This window comes from Triticum urartu, chromosome 2, assembly GCF_003073215.2.
Source record: "Triticum urartu cultivar G1812 chromosome 2, Tu2.1, whole genome shotgun sequence".
Lineage (NCBI taxonomy): Eukaryota > Viridiplantae > Streptophyta > Magnoliopsida > Poales > Poaceae > Triticum > Triticum urartu.
The window spans coordinates 743,975,409-743,995,432 of record NC_053023.1 but is presented as its reverse complement, the minus strand read 5'-3'; the positions used below and the strand labels follow the sequence as shown (position 1 = coordinate 743,995,432).

The 20,024-nt window shown below is 47.0% G+C and overlaps 1 protein-coding gene and 1 pseudogene across 1 annotated transcript; one reads left to right on the top strand and one right to left on the bottom strand.

The window, feature by feature from the left end:
• The first annotated feature begins 9,835 nt into the window (after positions 1–9,835).
• Positions 9,836–11,794, top strand: LOC125540430 (annotated as a pseudogene).
• An 838-nt stretch (positions 11,795–12,632) lies between these two features.
• Positions 12,633–17,500, bottom strand: LOC125540427. The gene is made up of 2 exons (XM_048704044.1): positions 17,261–17,500; positions 12,633–15,963 (listed from the first exon to the last, which is right to left on the bottom strand). The coding sequence occupies exon 2, from the start codon at positions 15,947–15,949 to the stop codon at positions 13,028–13,030; it is 2,922 nt and encodes a 973-aa protein (XP_048560001.1). The 5' UTR covers positions 15,950–15,963; positions 17,261–17,500; the 3' UTR covers positions 12,633–13,027.
• Between the last annotated feature and the right edge of the window lie 2,524 nt (positions 17,501–20,024).

The following is a 20,024-nucleotide window of genomic DNA, read 5'->3' as shown; positions in this document are numbered from 1 at the left end:
TTATCTCCGCGTCTCTCCTATGAAAGGTACTCGTCGCTTCGGTATCAAAGGGAAGCTTGCCCCTAGATACGTGGGACCTTTCAAGATTGCTAGCAAGAGAGGCGACCTCGCCTATCAGCTCGAGCTTCCTTCAAACTTTGCCAATGTTCATGATGTGTTCCATGTCTCCCAACTCCGAAAGTGCTTCAAGACACCTGAACGCACCGTCAACTTCGAGGACATTGAGCTCCAAGAAGATCTCTCCTATCGTGAGCACCCAGTTGCTATTCTTGAAGAGACTGAACGCAAGACTCGCAACAAGTCAATCAAATTTCTCAAAGTCAAGTGGTCTCACCATTCCGACCGTGAAGCTACCTGGGAATGCGAGGATCACCTCCGTACTGAGTACCCGGAGTTCTTTCAGTCCTAGATCTCGGGACGAGATCTTTTCGTAGTGGTGGAGTGTTGTAACACCCCGGATGTAACTTTCCATATTTGTATCCAACTCTTGCCGTTTCCGGTGTTAAGTTATATTTATTTCTCGGGTTCGGGTCTTTGTCTCCGTGTGTTGTTTTCTTTTTCGTGCATCTCTTATCATGTCATCTCATGCATTGCATTTGCATACATATTCATCTCATACATTCGAGCATTTTCCCCGTTGTCCGTTTTGCATTCCGGCGCTTCGTTCTCCTCCGGTGGCCATTTCTAGCTTTCTTTTGTGTGTGGGGTTCAAACATTTCCAGACTGGACCGAGACTTGCCATGCGGCCTTGGTTTACTACCGGTAGACCGCCTGTCAAGTTTCGGGTCATTTGGACTTAGTTTGATACTCCTACGGTTAACCGAGGGACCGAAAAGGCCTCGTGTGTGTTGCAGCCCAACACCCCTCCAATTTGGTCCAAAACCCACCAAACTCTGCTCCATGTCCTAGATCGTTCGATCATGATCGCGTGGGCGAAAATCGCACCTCATTTGGACTCTCCTAGCTCCCTCTATGCCTATTTAAACACCCCCCCCATTTCGGATCTCGTCTTCCTCCCCGTCCTCCTCGAAAAAAAAAACCCCAGAACATCTCCCCACACCGACGGACACGTCCGCCCCAGCCGGACGCGTCCGCCGCCGCGCCCTCGCCCAACCACCGCCGCCGCCGCGGGCCGGGAGGCCCGGATCCGGCCCCCGCGACCCGGCTCCTCCACGCGCGCCCCGCCGCCTCCTTCCTCCACGCGCGCCGCCGCCTCTTCGGGCTCCAGCGACCGGAGCCGCCGTCGCCGCCGCGGGTCATCTCCGGCGAGCCCGAGGCCGGCCGCCGCCCGCACCTCCTCGCCGGCGCGCGGGCCGCCACCGCCGCCGCCGGGCGCCGCCACCGGCCTCCCCCGACCTTCCCGGCGCCGCCCCGGCCTCTCCCCGCTGCTCCGGCCGCCTCCACCGGCTCCGGCGAACTCGCGTGGGTGCTACAGTGCTGCTACAGTAACCGCCAGATCTGGAAACCCTAGATCCGGTTGACTTTCCCTCTCCCCCTTATTTTTTCGTGCTATCTTTGACTGCTCGTATCTCCGCAACCGTAGCTCCGTTTTGGGCGTATGATATATCAAAATCTTCGCCTCGACATGTACATTATTTCATTCCATTGCATAATTTGCATTTGAGGTCATCTTGATGCCCAAAATGCTGTTAGAAGGAGGCTTCGTGAGTTAAATTGCAGATCCGTTAGTTCATCATGCACTTTTGTCATTTTTGCCATGTTTAATCCGTGCATGATATGCCTGTGCCCCTTTGGCATGAATTTTTAAGCATTTTGTCTTCTTTCCAGAGGTGCCACCCATGCATTTTTAGGATGTGTGTGTTGTCTTGTGCAAGCTTGCGAAGTGAGGCACCCGGTAAATCTGTTTTCAGGGACTTAGTTGTTTTCACTAAGTCTGGGATATTCTAGTTCATGATGCCATATGTCCAGCTTGTTTCCTAGTGATCCGTGCCTCTTTTGAGGATGACCAGTAAGGGACTTTTGTTATTCATGTTATGCTCTATCCATCCATGTCTTTGTTTGCAATTTTGGAGCACCATAGCTTGAGTCAATCGAGCTCTACTTTTGCTTCGTGGTGAATCTGGGCAGATCGTCAACTCGTTTGCGATTTTGCCGGTGTTGTTATAGTTGATCAGTGCATGCTATGCCATTGTTCTTGCCATGTATAGCTTGTATTTTGTGCCTTCTTAATGGGTGTTTGCCTGCCTTGCCATGACTTGCACCGTGGTGAGTGCATCGAGCTCGTTTACATGCCTTCGTGAGTTATATTTCAGCATGTCTCAGTTTTCATGCCTTCGTGATTGTGTTTTATGCTATGTTCGTGTGCCCGTTAATATATTTTGTGAACCCTTTTGGCCCCAGGTCACTTTGGGTCTTTCGTTAAGCTTGTTGAGTAGCTCCATTCCATGTTCTTACTTGTCATGTTCAGGTCATTTATCATGTAGTTTTGCTGCTCCAAAGAGAGCATCGTGATCTGAAATTTCAGGCTAGTGTTAATTTCACTAAGTCTGGAATCTGTTTTGCATATTCATTTTTGCCATGCTTGTTTGAACCTCTTAATGGATGAATTTGTCTATGGCTCAGTGCTAGTGTTTTGTTAACCATCTTGTGTAAATCACTGCCATGTACTTTGTTCTCATGTTTGGTGGCTGTAGCATGTTCATTTCGTTGCATTTAGATGCCTACTTGCTGTAAATCGCAGACCGGTGTCATATCTTAAAACGCTTGCCATTTCCAAACCGTAACTCCGATTCCAATGATCTTTATATCATTTTCAAGCGATTTCATCCCCTCTATCCAGTGGCACCCTTGGAATTCTAAGTTGAGGCCAGGTTCATGCATTTCCTGTCATATCTTGCATTTTGCATCCCGCATCGCATCCCGCATAGCATGTCATCATTTCATCATATTGCTTGGTCTTGCACGTGGTTGATTGTATCCTTGTTGCTTGTTTGTCTTGTTGGGTAGAGCCGGGAGACGAGTTCGCTACCGAGGATCCCGTTGAGTTTGCTTGTGAGGATCCAGTCAACTTGGACAACTGTGCAGGCAAGATGATCATACCCTCGAAATCACTACTATCTTTGCTATGCTAGTTTGCTCGCTCTTGCTTTGCCAATGCTATGATGCCTACCTTTTGCTTGTCAGCCTCCCAAATTGCCATGATTGAACCTCTAACCCACCATTGTCCTAGCAAACCTTTGATTGGCTATGTTACCGCTTTGCTCAGCCCTCTTATAGCGTTGTTAGTTGCAGGTGAAGATTGGAGCCGTTCCTTGTTGGAACATTTATTTACTTGTTGGGATATCATTATATTGCTATGTTATCTTAATGCATCTATATACTTGGTAAAGGGTGGAAGGCTCGGCCTCTCGCCTAGTGTTTTGTTCCACTCTTGCCGCCCTAGTTTCCGTCATATCGGTGTTATGTTCCCGGATTTTGCGTTCCTTACGCGGTTGGGTTATAATGGGAACCCCTTGATATTTCGCCTCGATTAAAGCTTTTCCAGCAATGCCCAACCTTGGTTTTACCATTTTCCACCTACCCTTTTCTTTCCCTTGGGTTCTGCAGACCCAAGGGTCATCGTATTTTAGCCCCCCACGGGCCAGTGCTCCCTCTGAGTGTTGGTCCGAACTGAGCTGCCTGCGGGGCCACCTCGGGGAAACTTGAGGGTTGGTTTTACTCGTAGCTAGTCTCATCTGAGTGTGCCCTGAGAAAGAGATATGTGCAGCTCCTATCGGGATTTGTCGGCACATTCGGGCGGTGTTGCTGGACTTGTTTTAACCTGTCGAATTGTCTTGTTGTACCGGGTTACCGAGTCTGATCGGTGTGTCTCGGGTGGAGGTCTATTCCTTCGTTGACCGTGAGAGCTTGTCATGGGCTAAGTTGGGACTCCCCTGCAGGGATTGAACTTTCGAAAGCCGTGCCCGCGGTTATGGGCAGATGGGAATTTGTTAATATCCGGTTGTAGACAATGTAAACCTTAATTAATTAAAATGAATCAACTGAGTGTGTTACCGTGATGGCCTCTTTTCGGCGGGGTCCGGGAAGTGGACACGGTGTTGGAGTAATTCTTGCGCAAGTTGTCCCTTCTAGTTTCTCGCTCGCGCTTTGCCTCCTCTTCTCGCTCTCCTTTGCGAATAAGTTAGCCACCATATTTGCTAGTCGCTTGCTGCAGCTCCACATATACTTGCCTTATCCTGTCCTATAAGCTTAAATAGTCTTGATCGCGTGGGTGCGAGATTGCTGAGTCCTTGTGGCTCACAAATACTATAATTCCAGATGCAGGTCCAGGTGATTCCGCTCCAGGTGACGAGTACGAGCTCAAGTGGGAGTTCGACGAGGACTCTCAGCGTTATTATGTTTCCTTTCCCGATGATCAGTAGTGGTGCCTAGTTGGGGTTCGATTCAGGGCCTTGTCGCATGTTGGGTTCTTTTCCATTTTGGTGCCGTAGTCGGGCCATGAGTGTTTGTTTGATGGATGTTATTTATGTACTCTGATGTGACATGGCGAGTGTAAGCCAACTATGTTATCTCCCCTTTTATTATGTATTACATGGGATGTTGTAATGATTGCCTGACTTGCGACATTGCTTTCAATGCGGTTATGTCTCTAAGTCGTGCCTCGACACGTGGGAGCTATAGCCGCATCGAGGGCGTTACATCAAGAATGGAGAGAGCCAACAAAGCCACGTCCAGGAGTTACTTTTGTCGACGACAGACAAAAACTTCTGCTTTGGGAAACGCTCATGGAACATTTCACCCTACCAGATCATTTCACAGATGCAGATGTGGAGAAAGTCAAGTACGCTGCTCTTAGGAAGATGGCGGTTGCATTTAAGAACCACAAGATTCGTGAATGGGCCAAGTACGTCAAGGGAGGAAGGAAGACTCCAGTATTCGAGGGAACACTAGAGAAGCAAAGTGCTCATTGGGACGATTTCGTGAAATTCAAGGATTCGGAATTATCTAAGGAACGGTCGAGAATAAACAAGGCCAATGCCGCAAAAAAGGATAAGTTCCATAAGCTGGGGCCAGGTGGCTATGCGGTGGGAATGCCTAAGTGGGATAAGTCTGAGAAAGAGATGCTGGATGCAGGTGTCACTCCAGAAACATTGAGCTGGCCCCCCAGGTGCAGGACTTGGTTCTATGCGCATGGGGGAGAGTTGGACCCGAAGACAGGCAAAGTATCGAAGAATGCATGTCTGGACGGAGCCGAAGATAAGCTACTTGTTGCAATAGAAGAGGCTCGATCGGGGGTGTTCGATCCCAACAGAGAGAACGATGAGCTTACGCGTGCCCTGGGAAATCCTGAACACCCGGGAAGAACACGAGGCATGGGCGCTATGCCGTGGTATGAGGGATTTTCGGACTGGAACGCCGACTACAGAACCCGTGCAAGAAAGAAGATTGCGGAGGAGAAGAAGAGGAAGATGGAGGAGGACCAGAGGAAGCTAGACTATGAACGCCTTCAAGGCCTAGAATCAGCGCACGCGGACTTGGCAGTCAAATTCCAGCGGCAGTAGGAGCAGATCGACTCACTTAGCCAGCAAAGGGGGTCTCAGTAACTAGCGGATGATCCACCATTGGATAGCACCGTCCCATCCATGCCGAGAAGCAGCGTGGGTTCCGCCCCGGGCGACGCATTGCTGGATAGCTACCCAGTGGATGACATCATGGAGAACACTAACTGCGAGCTACACTTCAAAATGAAGAACATATCCATGAAGGTGGTGGACGCCCTTGCTTTTACAAATCCCCCCGAGGCAACCTTCCATTGCAACCCGATTCCAGCGGGCTATGCTCGTGTCTTGGTTGATGAGGTGGTGGACCAATATTCGGGGCTAGAGCTTGACATTCCTGGAGGTGACAATGAGCACACACTGGGAGAGGCCAACCATCGTATCATCCTATGGAGAAAGGATTGCATCATCTTTCGAAGGCCACCGACACCGCATCATCCGACTCCTCGTCGAAATCCGCCACCGAGTCAGCAGACTCCCGCTCCTCCAAGTCCACCAACGCGTCAGGCCACTCCTCCTCCAAGTCCGGCACAGCTTCAGGCCACTCCTCCTCCTCCAAGTCCGGCAAAGCGTCAGGCCACTCCTCCTCCAAGTCCGGCACAGCTTCAGGCCACTCCTCCTCCTCCAACTCAGCCACATCAGCCGTCTTCGCCGCCTCAGCAATCACGGAAGAGAGCCGCCTCATCTATGGTGCGTAGCGGTACAAGTCGAGGTAGTACTGGAGGTACAGGCGGAGGCAAGCGATTTCAATATGGTCCAAGCCTCGCGCCTCTTCCGCAGAGGCCTTACGACAAGTCCGAGGAGGAAAACATAGCCATATCGAAGACCGAGGTGGAAGCCCATTTTGCACCGAAACCGCCATCGCCGCCAAGGGAGAAAGTGCATGTGGAAAAGATTGACCACTTCATTCGTATGGCCAGAGCACCAGCTCCCAAGCCTGTTGACACAGACTATGAGCGCCACATCAAGAAGTTAAATCGAGCACGTCTACAGAAAGAGGCGAGCTCGAGCTCGAGCAAATCAGCTGGCAAAAGGAGCGGTAAAACCGTTCCCCAGCTGGGAGAACAGGCGGCGCAATCAATCCCCCCGCTTGTTGTGCCAACAACACATGAGAGTAGGCGCGCCCAATATTATTGTGGGCAAACCGTTAACGTTCCCGGGGTGGGCGATGTGGTAATAACTGAGGAGCATATTGCGCAGGCTGAAGCAATCGGGATCACTGTTGGACAACTCCTCGATATCGAGCCCATGTCTCCGACTAGGGAGGAGGAAATAAAACGGAAATATGTACGGGGCCAACCTTTGGTCGAGCTAGACGAGGTCAAGAACCTCCCAACGAGAATGTATGAATTGCATCGATGGTACATGGACATTACCAAGATTTCCAATCGAGAGTCCCTCATGGTGAATGTCAAGGAGGAGCATTACTACCATGAGAAAGCTCTGGCCGTTGAGTATTCAGAACTGTTTCAGCTATACAATCAAGACGCACTCGACAAATCTATCGTCGGTTGCTATTATCTGTAAGTGATTTCTTTCTGTAATTTAACTCTCAAGCTAGCTGTAGTGATCATTTTGATCAATCATTACCTGTAATTATCCTCACTATATTCTTTTCTGTAGTATTATGCAGGATGAAGATTTATAAAATGAAAAAAGATGGACGATATGGCATTGAGTTCGTTGACCCAAATACCATTAATGAATACACATGGAAATTAGATCCATATTACGAAAAAAAGTGTAGAGGAAAGCATGCTAGAGTTCTTCAAGCGCCTCAAATACAATGAAGATATACTACTTCCTTACAACTTCGAGTGAGTCACACTGTCTTGTACTACAAATTCTGTTTTTGCCTACTAGCTAGCTACATGTTTTTGCTTACATATGCCCGCTTAATTAAGACATGCAAACGTGTGTGCATGCAGATTTCACTGGATCTTGTTAATCATTAAAGTTGATAAAGGAACAGTTGAAGTACTAGACTCACTACTTAAGAAAGCAAGTGACTACACCATCGTGAAGGGGATAGTCAACAGGTAATTTCAATCATTATTAACTATATCTCAGCCTATTTAATTAGTTCGTCATTTCCTGATAACAACTATTTAATAACCCATTTATTCATTTTCTTTGTCGGCGGGCAGCGCTTGGGCAAAGTTCATCAGGGCCACTCCAGGCCCATGGAACCAAAATCTGAAATGGTATCGACCCCAGGTAAGTAATTAAGTAGTACTAGCTAGCTACCATCTCTTTAATTATCATACTTGATTAATTATTATCTAATCAAATTCCATTCTCGTAAAGGCCCTGAAGCAGGCGCCGGGGAATTCTATTTATATATATGCATAATGTGTACAATATGTAGTATCGTAAAATACCAACAAACGAAAAAGAATTAAATGGAAAACACAAAATTAAATAAAAAAGAAATCATAAACCCAACCCCCCCAACCTTTTAATACCGGTTGGTGACACCAACCGGTACTAAAGGGCTCCCTGCCCCCGAAGCTGGCTCGTGCCACGTGGTTGCCCTTTAGCACCGGTTCGTGCTGAACCGGTACTAAAGGGGGGGGGGGCTTTAGTGCCTACACTTTAGCGCCGGTTACGAAACCGGCACTAAAGGGCCTTACGAACCGGTGCTATTGCCCGATTCTGCACTAGTGAGTTTTCCAAAGTTAATTGGCCAGTTCCTTTTAAAATGTTTTTTAAGCGAAAACAATCAGGCTTTATTAATCAATCAAAGTGTTTATATTGATCAATAAAGGATCGTGGGGGTTGCCCAGCCAAACGTGTCTCCCTGGAGTGCGATAGACACCAAATCTAGCTAACCTATGAGCATCAACATTCAAACCTCTAGATTCATGAAATAAGTTACAAGAAATAAGAGTCTTTTCCTCATCTCTAATCTCTTTAATACTTTCTTCACAGCTTCCTCCCCACCCTTCTGAATGTAATCAACAACCAGTTTGCAGTCTGAAGCCACCAAAGGGTGACGGATTCCCAGATCGTCCACCAATGCCAGTGCTTCTCGGCACGCTATTTCTTCAATTGTCCCCAAGTCTGGAAGGCCCCGAATAACCAACATTGGTGATCCAAGATAGGTGCCATCACGGTCGCGACATATTGCAGTAGCTACACCAACATCATGATCGTGGGAGATCCCTGCATCGACATTGAATTTAGTGCACCCTTCAGGAGGTGATCCCCATCTTGGCACAACTACACTCATCGGACAAGCTGGTCTTGCTTGTGGCACTGTTGGGACGCGAATCTGTTCCAGCTCGGCAATGTGTCCAGTCACGAACAAATGAGTTGTTTTTTTGAGCCAAACGAACAAATGAGTTGACAATCGACTCTGTTTTTTTAGGGTTCAATGGACTCTGGTTAGAGTGGATATAATTGATATATTGTTTACTGGGAGTCCCGACCGTGGCCCACCGAGAATTCTGAGGATTTTTTTTTATCATGTCATCATATTTGACAGATTTCGAGGCCCAAAATAGCAACCCATCGGCCTCAGCCCAGTGAGGCAGCAGCCCGCTCCCATTACTTCCTCTCCTTCGCCTAAAGAAAAAAAAATCACTTCCTCTCCTAACCGCAGAGAGGGACGCGGACGCCACCTAGCCCACTCCCATCACGCAGCCGGCCGGCTGGCCGCACGGTCCTCTCCACTCGCCGGCTCGCCTCCAACCTGCAGGGCGTCCGCATTCCGCACCATCACTGGCTCCTCCGCGGCGCCAGACCGGCACTGCCGACCTGCCGTAGCAAGTTAAGCAAGGTACATTTGACCTTCCTGCAGATCTGGTATGATGAAGATGAATCATTGATGCATACACTGCTCCTGCTTATACTGCCATTGATGCCAATTCATGTTCATGCCAGCCATACAATTGATGTCAATTCATGTTCATGTCATATCTCCTTTGATGCAAATCATGCAATTCTGCTTCCTGCTTATATACAACTGAATAATTGATGCAATTGCTTCGAAATGTACACATTTGGAACATATTTCCTGAACTGAAATGTTGTGAGACTTGGTTGAGCTATTTATGTCAAGGATGGTGGTATTTACAGCTTAAACTTTCCACAATTTTTCGCTCAAGGCTGCATATGTATTTCCCTTTCCTAATCTGTATGCTTTTACATATAAGGTTTCATTGTGTGATTGCCAACATGGTTGCTTCATGATTGAAATCGTTTCATGTCTTCGTGTGTATCAAGGATTTTTTGAAATGTGTATACCTGTGATTTTGATTATTTAGCTTTGCCCTTGCCCTTTGTGGATTCATGCAGCCGTCCTGCTTGATGAAATGCCGGCACCAACATCCATTCCCTGTGGTTCAAAAAGTGCGGGAGGCAACGGGAATGGTGTCGACAGGCTCAGCAGCCTGTCAGACGATCTGCTCACCATGTGATGTCCTTCTTGCCGATGCCAGAGGTCGTGCGCACAAGTCTTCTCTCACCAAGATGGCGCTTTCTTTGGTGCTCTACACCATTCATCCGCATCGACGGCGAAGACTTTGTGGATCAATGCAAGCTGGAGAAGTTCGGGGACCGCTTGCTGCTCTTGCGTGACGGTGCTATTTCCTTGGATGAAGCCCGAATCCATGCCTACCGTGCTGATAGTACCACGTGTTCCGCATGGATTCGTCATGCCATTATGCACAAAGTTCGTCTCCTTCATATTTCTGGATCTCCGTTTGGATAGCACAGCAATGTTTCCTTCTCGGCACCTCAAAATAATCAGGCTGCAATCTGTCACGTTGAAACATGGGTTATTTAGGCCGTTGAACTACGACTGCCCTGTTCTTGAACATTTAGAGCTGGAGTTGTGCAGTGTCTGTGACCATGAGGAGATCTCATCAAGGTCACTCAAGGTTCTTCATATCAGTCAGTGCCTCATTATCTCCAGTCTCCTGATTTGTGCTAGGAACCTTACCCATCTCTCTATCCTTCACCCATATGCTGGTGCTATAGTAACTAGGGATCTGTCTTCTCTGGTGACAGCTTTGATTAATCTAAGGTCTAAATCTTTTCATCATATGGGCACAGTAATGGATCATCATCTACTTGATGGCCTTCCGCATGCCACAACGTTGGAGCTGCATGCGCCATTACATGAGGTAAGAATGTCTTTTTTTCTTTTCTTACCCATACAAGTGTAGGTGAATGTATTTATCTGCTTTGCTGCACTTGAACTTGTTGTACGGACGTGGTGTTTGCTTTCTTTATTTATAAAACGGGGTGAAAGCCTATTTCGAGAGAGAATGTATTTGCTTGCCTAGTTAGTCTGCTTCTGGGTTCAAAGTTAAGGGACGGTCTTCTTTTTTTAAACTGACAGTTTCCCCTTGTATATGTTAGTATTATATTTTCTTTGCAACACTGTAACATGTTCCTTTGGTGTCTGATGGATGAATTTGAAGCGCGCATTTGAGGGAGGTATGCTAACATGCCCAACGTTTAGCAACCTGACAAGCCTGGTGCTGGGCGATTGGGTCATGACTGCTGACTTCTACCCATTGCACCGCATTCTCCAGCTCTCAGACAAGCTGAAGGAGCTAACTTTGAAGCTCGAAATGGTACTTACTGAGAAGTATATATGTCCAAGTACCAATTGGTCTGCTAGAACTCTTACTAACACTACCACCTTCGTGTTGATATTCTGCAGGAGGAATGCAGCACATGCAAAGCCTTGCCGCCAACAAGGAGAGCGCCGCCGTCGGCCTCAGGCAGCTACCCTTGCATCGAGAGGATCAAAATCTACTGCCGAGAAGAACATCCGAGGGTCGATGAGTTGGTGCAGGCGTTGCTGCCCATTGCCGGCAATGCGAAGATCAGCATCGAGTGGCCCTGATCCATGCTAAAGCAAGACCTCGTTCAAATATCTCTGCAAACACCACGAATAATAATTTATAACATGGTTTCTCTTCAAATATCTCTCCCCAAAAGCACATATATCAAGCATTGATATCAGGATGGGACGGCGCTGGAACTTGTGCTCTGTATCCACCAGGAAATTTCTTTGTTTGCGCAAGACTGACTTCAAGTATTATTTCTCTGTAGATTAATCTGCCTTGTTTTTTCTTTTTTGCAAAATAATCTGATTAGTTAGTTACTGGTGCTAGCTGACTTGTACTATTCTGGTAGCATGATGCTACTGACTTATTTTGCCTCTCTTTTTATGAAGTATAAGTAGAGAGTCAGTCAGTCAGTACTCTGGTTTTACTTGAGCAAACGAGTGAATCTACTTCAGGATTACTCCATCCGTAAAGAAATATAAGTTACCTATATATACATCTGTGATCAGTGATGTGATACCTTCAGTGTAGACACAAGTGGAGAACAAAAAACCCTACTGTACTGCATAATGAAAACAAATAAGTACTCCCTCCGTAAAGAAATATAAGAGTGTTTAGAGATCTAAATGCTCTTATATTTCTTTACAGAGGGAGTACTACCTTAACAGTAACAGGCATCTTGATGGTTGTTTCTCACAGAGAAGTATCTTCACAGATTTGCTTACACATGCAATACCTCATTTGCTGACACATGGTGTGCCAATCAATCGCTTCTTTTTTGCCTTGTTTCCATTTTGCGCTTATCACATGGTGTGCCAATGCATGCATCCATCTTTTTAGAAGCCACAAATTTATGGGCACAAAATACTCATGAGAAATAAAATGCAAACATCATTAAAGGTTAAGAAAAAACAGGCAACTGGATAGCTCACTGCAAGGAAACAGAGCTCTACTTCAACTACTTCAATCAGTTTTGCGCTTATATTTTTCAAGAGATAAACTAAAGGAAAAACAAAATGCAGGCTGCATGCCAGTGAAACTTAGGAGCTAGAATGGCAGTGCTGATTGGGCAAGGCAAACACCAACACCTGGAAGAAAAACTATTTGAAACTCGGTTGAAAAATTAGAAGCACAAATGAATAATTATACTTTTTAAAATAAATAATAATGGCATGATTTATGTTCAAAGATGTCGACTCAACAAAAAACCAGCGAAATCCAGCAGGCGCGTGAGTTTATCATCTCATGAGTAAATTTAACTGAAACCAAAACAGAAAAGAACTGAACTGAAACTTGACTGAACAAATAATACATTGATAGCATAGTTAAAAGTTCAGAATGCATCACACCAGCAAGCATTGATAGCATGGGAATGGAACTGAAACTGGTGAAATGGTGGTCATCAGTTGGCATCACAAATAACCATGCAAGGCTGCTATATGCATGCAGGTTAATTAACAATACGATTACACTGACAATTAATTTTCTTCATTTTACCAGCAGCTCGAGCTCGCCCTAACTACCAAAGTCTACTACTACAGTACTAGTTAAGTACATGGCTAAACCAAATGATGCTAATTAGCACATGGGTTTTTCTTTCTGCCAGAAGCAATGCAAGAGATCCACTGAGCACAAAAGAACATCATCTGGGGCCGATTGAGGGCTCCATGGACCACAAGTGTGCCCTGAAGGAAGCAGATGGTGCTAGACGATGGAACGCCTTTTCTGGCTGCCTCCTGACTCTGCCAGATGGACCTTGGAGCAAGGCTGGGAAGGTTTAGTCGCGGTGGCGCCATCTTCCTTCTTGGGGATGGAATGGGGCTCAAAGCCTGGCGGGCCAGCCCAAGGTACCACTGGCGGAGGAGGAGAGACTGCCGCATGCGCATGGAGGGGCTCGAAGCCAGGCGGACCGGCCCAGCCTGCTGAAGGCTGCTGCTGAGAGCTGTCGGCGACATGGCTTGACACAGGAGACCAATCCCTTTCAGCAGCAAATGATGAACTGGCTGACACAGATTCAGGCAGCTGAGACGTTTGAGAAGAAGCAGCATCAGTTCCCTGCCCCCGATAATCCTCTGCGTAAGCTGATTCAGCAGAATAGCACGGCGGCCAATACGACGATGTTGGCACTCCAACCGCCATGGTAGAGGGATCAGGGACTTTGAACTGGGAGTAGAGACGCCCCATGTAGCTGCTCATATCATTTGGATGGACATTGGCTATTCTGACCGCCAAGATGTGCCCCTCCAGCGGGTAACCGTTCATGTAACTGAGAGCCGCAGCAGCAGCATAAGTATCAGCGAATTTGACGAATCCGAATCCCTTGCTCACTCCGGTGTGCCGGTCAACGACTACCTTTGCTTGAGTGATTTGGCCGCATGGCAGAAAGATCTCGGTCAGCCTTTCGGTGGTGATATAGAGCGGGAGATGGCCTACATATAGGTTGGTCAAGTCAACCTCTTTCTGCTCATTGCCAGGAGGCACCTGTGGTGCTGTTAGACAATCCACCCGAGGCATTAGATTAGGAAGGCCTGCTACTCTCACAGCCAGGGTACTTGCTCCGATTTGGTAACCATCCATTTCATCAATTGCAGCAGCAGCAGACAAAGGATCACTGTACCTCACCATGCCATACCCATGAAACATCCTGGATTGCACAATTCGTCCAAATGGCCGGAAAAGCTCGACCAACTGATCGCCAGTTACCGTTGGTGGGAAGCCGCCAACATACAAGTTGGCCATGTCAATTTCTCTTGTGGGCGTGCCGCCAGCTGACTGTGATGATAAAGGAGCATGCGCTGCTGCAGCGGTTGGACAAGAGTCTGATCGCCTGACTACTAGACTCTTTCCACCAATCAGGTACCCATCCATGTGTTCAACAGCCGTGGTCACTGATGCTGCATCTGCATAATACACTAGGCTATACTCCAGATTGATCACAACCTTGCTGATCTTACCAAAGGGCACGAAAAGCTCAACCAGCTTATCAGCGTTCATCGACCGCGGAAGGTTAGTGACGTACAGTCTAGATTTCTTCATTTCTGGCGAGGGAATTGGTGAGCCTTGTACAACTGAGCTGGATGCAAGTGGTGAAAGGCCTGCGACTCTGACAATTAGAGTTTCCCCTTCAACCAGTGATCCATTCATTAGTGCAATAGCCTCGGCAGCACATTGAGAATTGGCAAATTTGACAAAGCCATAGCCTTGGTCCGCAGCCACTCTCGCATGGGTAATCTTACCAAATGGCGAGAAAAGTGCAACCAGCTTATCTGTGTCAATGGATGCAGGAATGTTGCAGACATATAGATTCGCCATGTCGATTTCCTTGATGGTTCTGGTTGAAGAGACCTCAGCCACTCGAACATCTATCTTTTTACCCTCAACCAGAAACCCATTCAAATGGGTGATGGCCTGAGCCGCATGATGAGAATCAGAGTACTTCACAAAGCCATATCCTTTGCTTAAACCTGTGGCTTGATCTCTGGGTACCTTTATATCAGTTACTTTCCCGAAAGGCAGAAAATGCTCGAGTAGCTTCAGCGTATCCATGGATAAGGGGAGGTTGCATACGTACAGCCTACACGGGTCAACTTCCTTTGATGGCAGACTGCAAGTTGCTGACACAGCCTGCATGGATGGATAGGATACTGATGGTGGAACTGCAGCTACTCTAACCTCTAATGTTTTCCCATCAACCAGGCGCCCATTCATGCGTTCAATAGCTGTTGTGGCACTACGAGGTTCAGCATACTTCACAAAGCCATATCCCTGGCTTACACCAGTGAAACGATCATCCGCCACTTTTGATCGAACAATTCGTCCAAAAGGTAGAAATAGCTCGATGAGCTTGTGAGAAGTCACAGAAGTTGGCAGGTTACCCACATACAGGTTAGTGTCATCCACTTCTTTCAGCGTGACACTGTCCTGAGGCAAAGAAACTGTGTGTTCTTGCCTCTTACACAAGTGGCTGTCCTGGTCATCAAACTGAGCTTTCCTTTTCTCCAACCTGGCAGCACCAAAACTTTCAGTACTGTATGTGTAACAAGATACATCAGTAGCAAACCTGACAGACAATCGTTTCTTGAACGGCTTCAATTCAATTTCATCAGTCACTGGTACCGCCTTGTGCTCATGGCTGCTGCCCTTTCTCAGTGTCCGTTTTAGGACCTCTTCCTCATTTTGTTCCTTCTTGATAGCCTGAACAGGACTGTACTTTTTCTTCACAAACTTTTCCTCATGAGCCACCTCAACATCACATGGCTCCACTTCACAGAGCTGATCCGTGAAAGGCTCCGCATAATACGAGTCCTGCTCACCACTGTCTTCTTCTCCATAACAGAGTTCATCAACAAAAGGTTCATCGTAACTGGACTCCTCATCTTCAAGTGGGGCGGCGCCATCGCAAGGCTTCTCTTCATTAGCCTCCTCTTCTTCTGCCAAAGGATCTTCGCAAGGATCCACAGCTTGTGTTTCTGGCTCACCCCCATTGCTGTCGTCATCATCATCATCATTGTAGAATTCACGTTCAAATGGTTCTTCTTCCTCTTCACTGCCTTCTTCATATTCAGCAGCAACAGCACTCATGCCATCCTCCTGCAGCTGGTCAGCCAGGTCACTTTTGCGCCCCATTCTTGCACCGACAACTGGTTCACAGAGGAGAAGATTATTTAGAAAAAGCAATACACGATATCAGTTCGTTATTAATTCGAATGATCAGCAAACATATAGCACAAATATCAAATGACCAGCACACATATAGCACCGGTGCCTTGTAAAGAGAGAGAGAGAGAGAGAGAGAGATGCAAATGAATCGCTTGGCCAATACCAAGATGCGCGATTTGATAGCCACAGAACTGAATGGAACACACATAGAGAAGTGACACTCCCGCAACCACGACTGCACGAGAGACCTCAGAAAGTGCGGATCACCCACTTCCTCCCATGCTGGTCTTGTTTAATTTGGTGCTGAAACTAGTTCCCTTCCCTTGTTTGTGGAGCTGCATTGTACTTGCTAGTTTTCTACACTCAAGTGTAAGCTGCACAACATGCATGGTGTCTACGCCCTTAACCCGCATCCGAGCGATGCAATGTGTTGCATACACTACAGTAGTAAGTAATCGCTTGGCCGATATCAAATTGCACAATTTGGCAGTCACAAAACTAAAAGGAACACCCAAATCAAATGCCAGTAGAGACCTCAAGATCTAGTGTACGCCACACAACACGCATGTTTTCTACACTCTTAAGCCAAATCGAGCCACACAATGTGTTGCGCGCACTTTGGTATCCATCCACAAAACTAAAAGGCACACACATAAATCAAACAGCGTTATTCGATTTGGCATTGCAGCTAGTCCCCTCACTCCCCATGGGGTTTTAAGTGGTCTTAGAGGGGTGCCATACATCTGCAGCAGTCAGCGTGAGTGACAACCTCCCTGTCCCTGCTGCCAGTGCAGATCAAGGGCTGCATCCTGCTTGCTGCCAATTATCCAACACAAGGCACCAAATCTGCAGTTTTTTTGGCAACAGCAAGAACAATCCACGGCCGGACGGAACAATCCATTCCAGCACTTCCGTGGCAACCGTCCTACCTACTACATCTGCACTTCATTTCTTCATTCAGTTTTCCTTTTTGAGGGAAATTTCCTCATTCAGTTGATGTTGATTTTGGTCCGTGCTAAAAACCCCAGCGGAATCTCCGAATCGGTGCGCCCTGGAGCAGCGGAAATCGCAGCAGCCCGAAATTCTGCCCCTTTTGTGGCAAGAAACCCGCACCCAAAATAAGAAGAATCGGCCAAAACCAGGGGGCCAAAAACCCCATTCCTGCCTGCATGGGGAATCGGCCGCGGAAAGAACACCCAGTAACGGTGCGCGCGGGATGATCTACCGGGGAAGAAGCGGCCATCGGAGGGGAGAGGGAGGGAGAAGCAGTGGTGCTACCTTTCTTGCTCTGCCTCCGGGGACGGACGGCGACGGACGGAGACGGAGCCTGCCGTGCGCGCGCGAGGGGAGGGGAGAGGAGGCGTGGGGAGGGGAAGGTGGGGTGGTGGGTGGATAGGGGCGGGCGAGCGAGCAGAGCAGTCCCGGAGGAGTCGGAGGCGTGATGGTGGTGGGTGCGTCGTGAGCCGTGCGGCGTGTGATGAAGAGCAGAGCAGCGCAGAGCAGCGGAAAAGGAGAGGAAAAGCCTGTCTTTTTGCAGGTGCAGCCGAGGGAGGGAGAGAAGGTGAAGGGAAATGTGAGAGGGAAAGGTAATTTGCGGCTATCCCAGGGGCTTCTGAGGGAGAAGGGAGGGGGGATTTTTGCTGCCGTGCCTTGTCTTGTTCTGCGGAGCAGGGGCCTTGTTAGAAAACTTGAGCACAAAATAACCTCTTCACCAGATTATTTTGCAAGATGATCTTTTTTTTTTTTGCAACGTCAGGGCCCGTGGCGTTTCTTATCCATATGGAAACGACAAACCCTTGCGTGTTTCTTCCGTGGCCCACGGTCAAGCCACGCCCGCGTTTCTCACCCTACGTGGCACGCTTGAAACGCCAAGTGTCATGCCGTTGCTGCCCTGAATTAAGTAGTTCACGCGGGGCCGTGGGTGGGACCTAGCCCAACCGCAGCCCCCCTCGGTGTCGTCTTCCCCAGTCGCCAGAGATGAACATGCGTTCCCCAGTCGAGACTAATTAGGAACAAATAATCTTAGGATTCAACACGATATTTTTTTTCTATCTCTAAATCCAATACTACACAATAGAAAGTACTTCAACACAACTAGTATATCTTCCTTCTAAACGAAATCTAACCCAAACATCTTCAAACAAATCACAAAAAACTAATCTTAAGGTTCCACCATGTTCCACCATGGCTCAAACATCTATAACGTATTATGTAGGATGTTTGAGCCAGACAAAATGATCCGATGGACCCTTAGCGAAGCATGCGAATGGTACCAAGGATTTGGGTTCGACATTGGAACCATATCTAATTTCAGATGATGGTGCCGACGATTATGGTGTTGAGGATGAAGAGAACGAGCTGGGGTGGGCTAAGCCGGCCACGGAGGAGGATCGCTTCAGCCTCTTTAATGGATGAGTTATCCATCCAGGCCTTTTTGTTGACATCAGAGAGTGGAATGGGGCTCTACTTACTTGTACCTCCTGCCTTCACAACAAGGCTACCTGAAGCCGCCTTGCTGTTAGAAAGCATGTCGATATGGTTTTATTGTGTTGTCTAATGTTGTTCCTAATGGTTATGTAGGACTCCTAGATGGGATGAATCTTCACAGCTCTCCGCAACACGGCGGAATATTACGGTCGATGTTTGATTTGATTCTCAGAATGACAACAAAATCATGCCTTGAATTTTGATTTTGCGGCCAGCTATACACTTGAACATTTTTCAAGAGATAAAGAACCGCAGGGAATGAAACTTAAAAGTTAATATCTTTATGCTAATGAAACCAAGAAAGTTTGTTTGATATGCTGAATAGGGGATTTCTTGGATAGTCCTCTAGTGAACAGGGGGCAGAGAACATCTTTGTCCAACTGTATAGTTTATTACTCTTAGATATAAAACAAATAGGCATGCATATATTGGAATGGTGAAACAACTGTATTTCGGCTTTTCATCATCGTATTACTTGCATGGCATTCTACTCTTTACTCATCTGGACTAGCATTTTTAGGTCATATTTCTTGAGTGGAGCATTGAATTGAATATGTATCATGGCATCAATACTCCTTCGGAATTATAGCACAACTCCCATTGTGAATTAGATGTGAAACATAATTTCTGTTACTTCTTAGCGAGGTTAAAGTTGATGTCTTGTTCGGTCTCTTAGCCGAGTTCAACCCATGATTTTATTTATCTGGCTTTGGTGCTGATTGGCCGTTTAGATGTGCAGTTACCAGCCCCAATGACACGGTGCAGCAATGCAAATAATCCTCCTCTCGGGGTGATTGCCAGAGTACCATCCCATTTAGATTCATTAATTCACCCCACACCCCTCAAACGCTCCCCATTTCAGAATAACTTCTCAGTAGATCTCCCTTTGAACTCATACATTTGTTTCATCCACCCATTTGGGGGTAATTTATCGACATTGTTGTTGTAAACAGAACTATACCAGCGGCATGCATTCACAAATAGTGGATTTTGTATGCACACATTTGGCACAAATGTATGAGGGTGTATTTGGTAGTTGCATGATCTAAGATATCTCCTACTCGGCCCATTATTCATTGTTTGGTACAGGGCATAAGGTTTAATTATTATTTTTTCAGGAAAAGTCTTCTATCTCATTCTATTGATTATCAAACAGAGTTACATTGCCCCCGCAAAAAAAAACAGAGCTACATTGTTCAAAAGCAAAGGCAAGAGGAAACTAGGGGGGTCATCTACCCAAAAACAAGCTTCGTTGGAATTTCATCGAAACATTTCGCCCTCTAGCATAGTATGCGTAACTGTATCTATAATCAGACCGTAGGATGATTTTTTTTTTTGAATTCCCAATTGCTCGGCAAACCATAGAACATCCCTTGCGTTTTTTTTTCTTTTGAGATTTTTTTTAGGTTTGTTTTTTTCTTTTGAGATAGAAGACAATCCCCTTGCGAAGCACGGGTGGGCCATAGCCCATCCAGAATTCTGAGAATTTATAATTTTATGATGTCATATTTGCAGATTTTGAGGCCCAAAACGGCAATCCAGCGAGGCAGCGGCC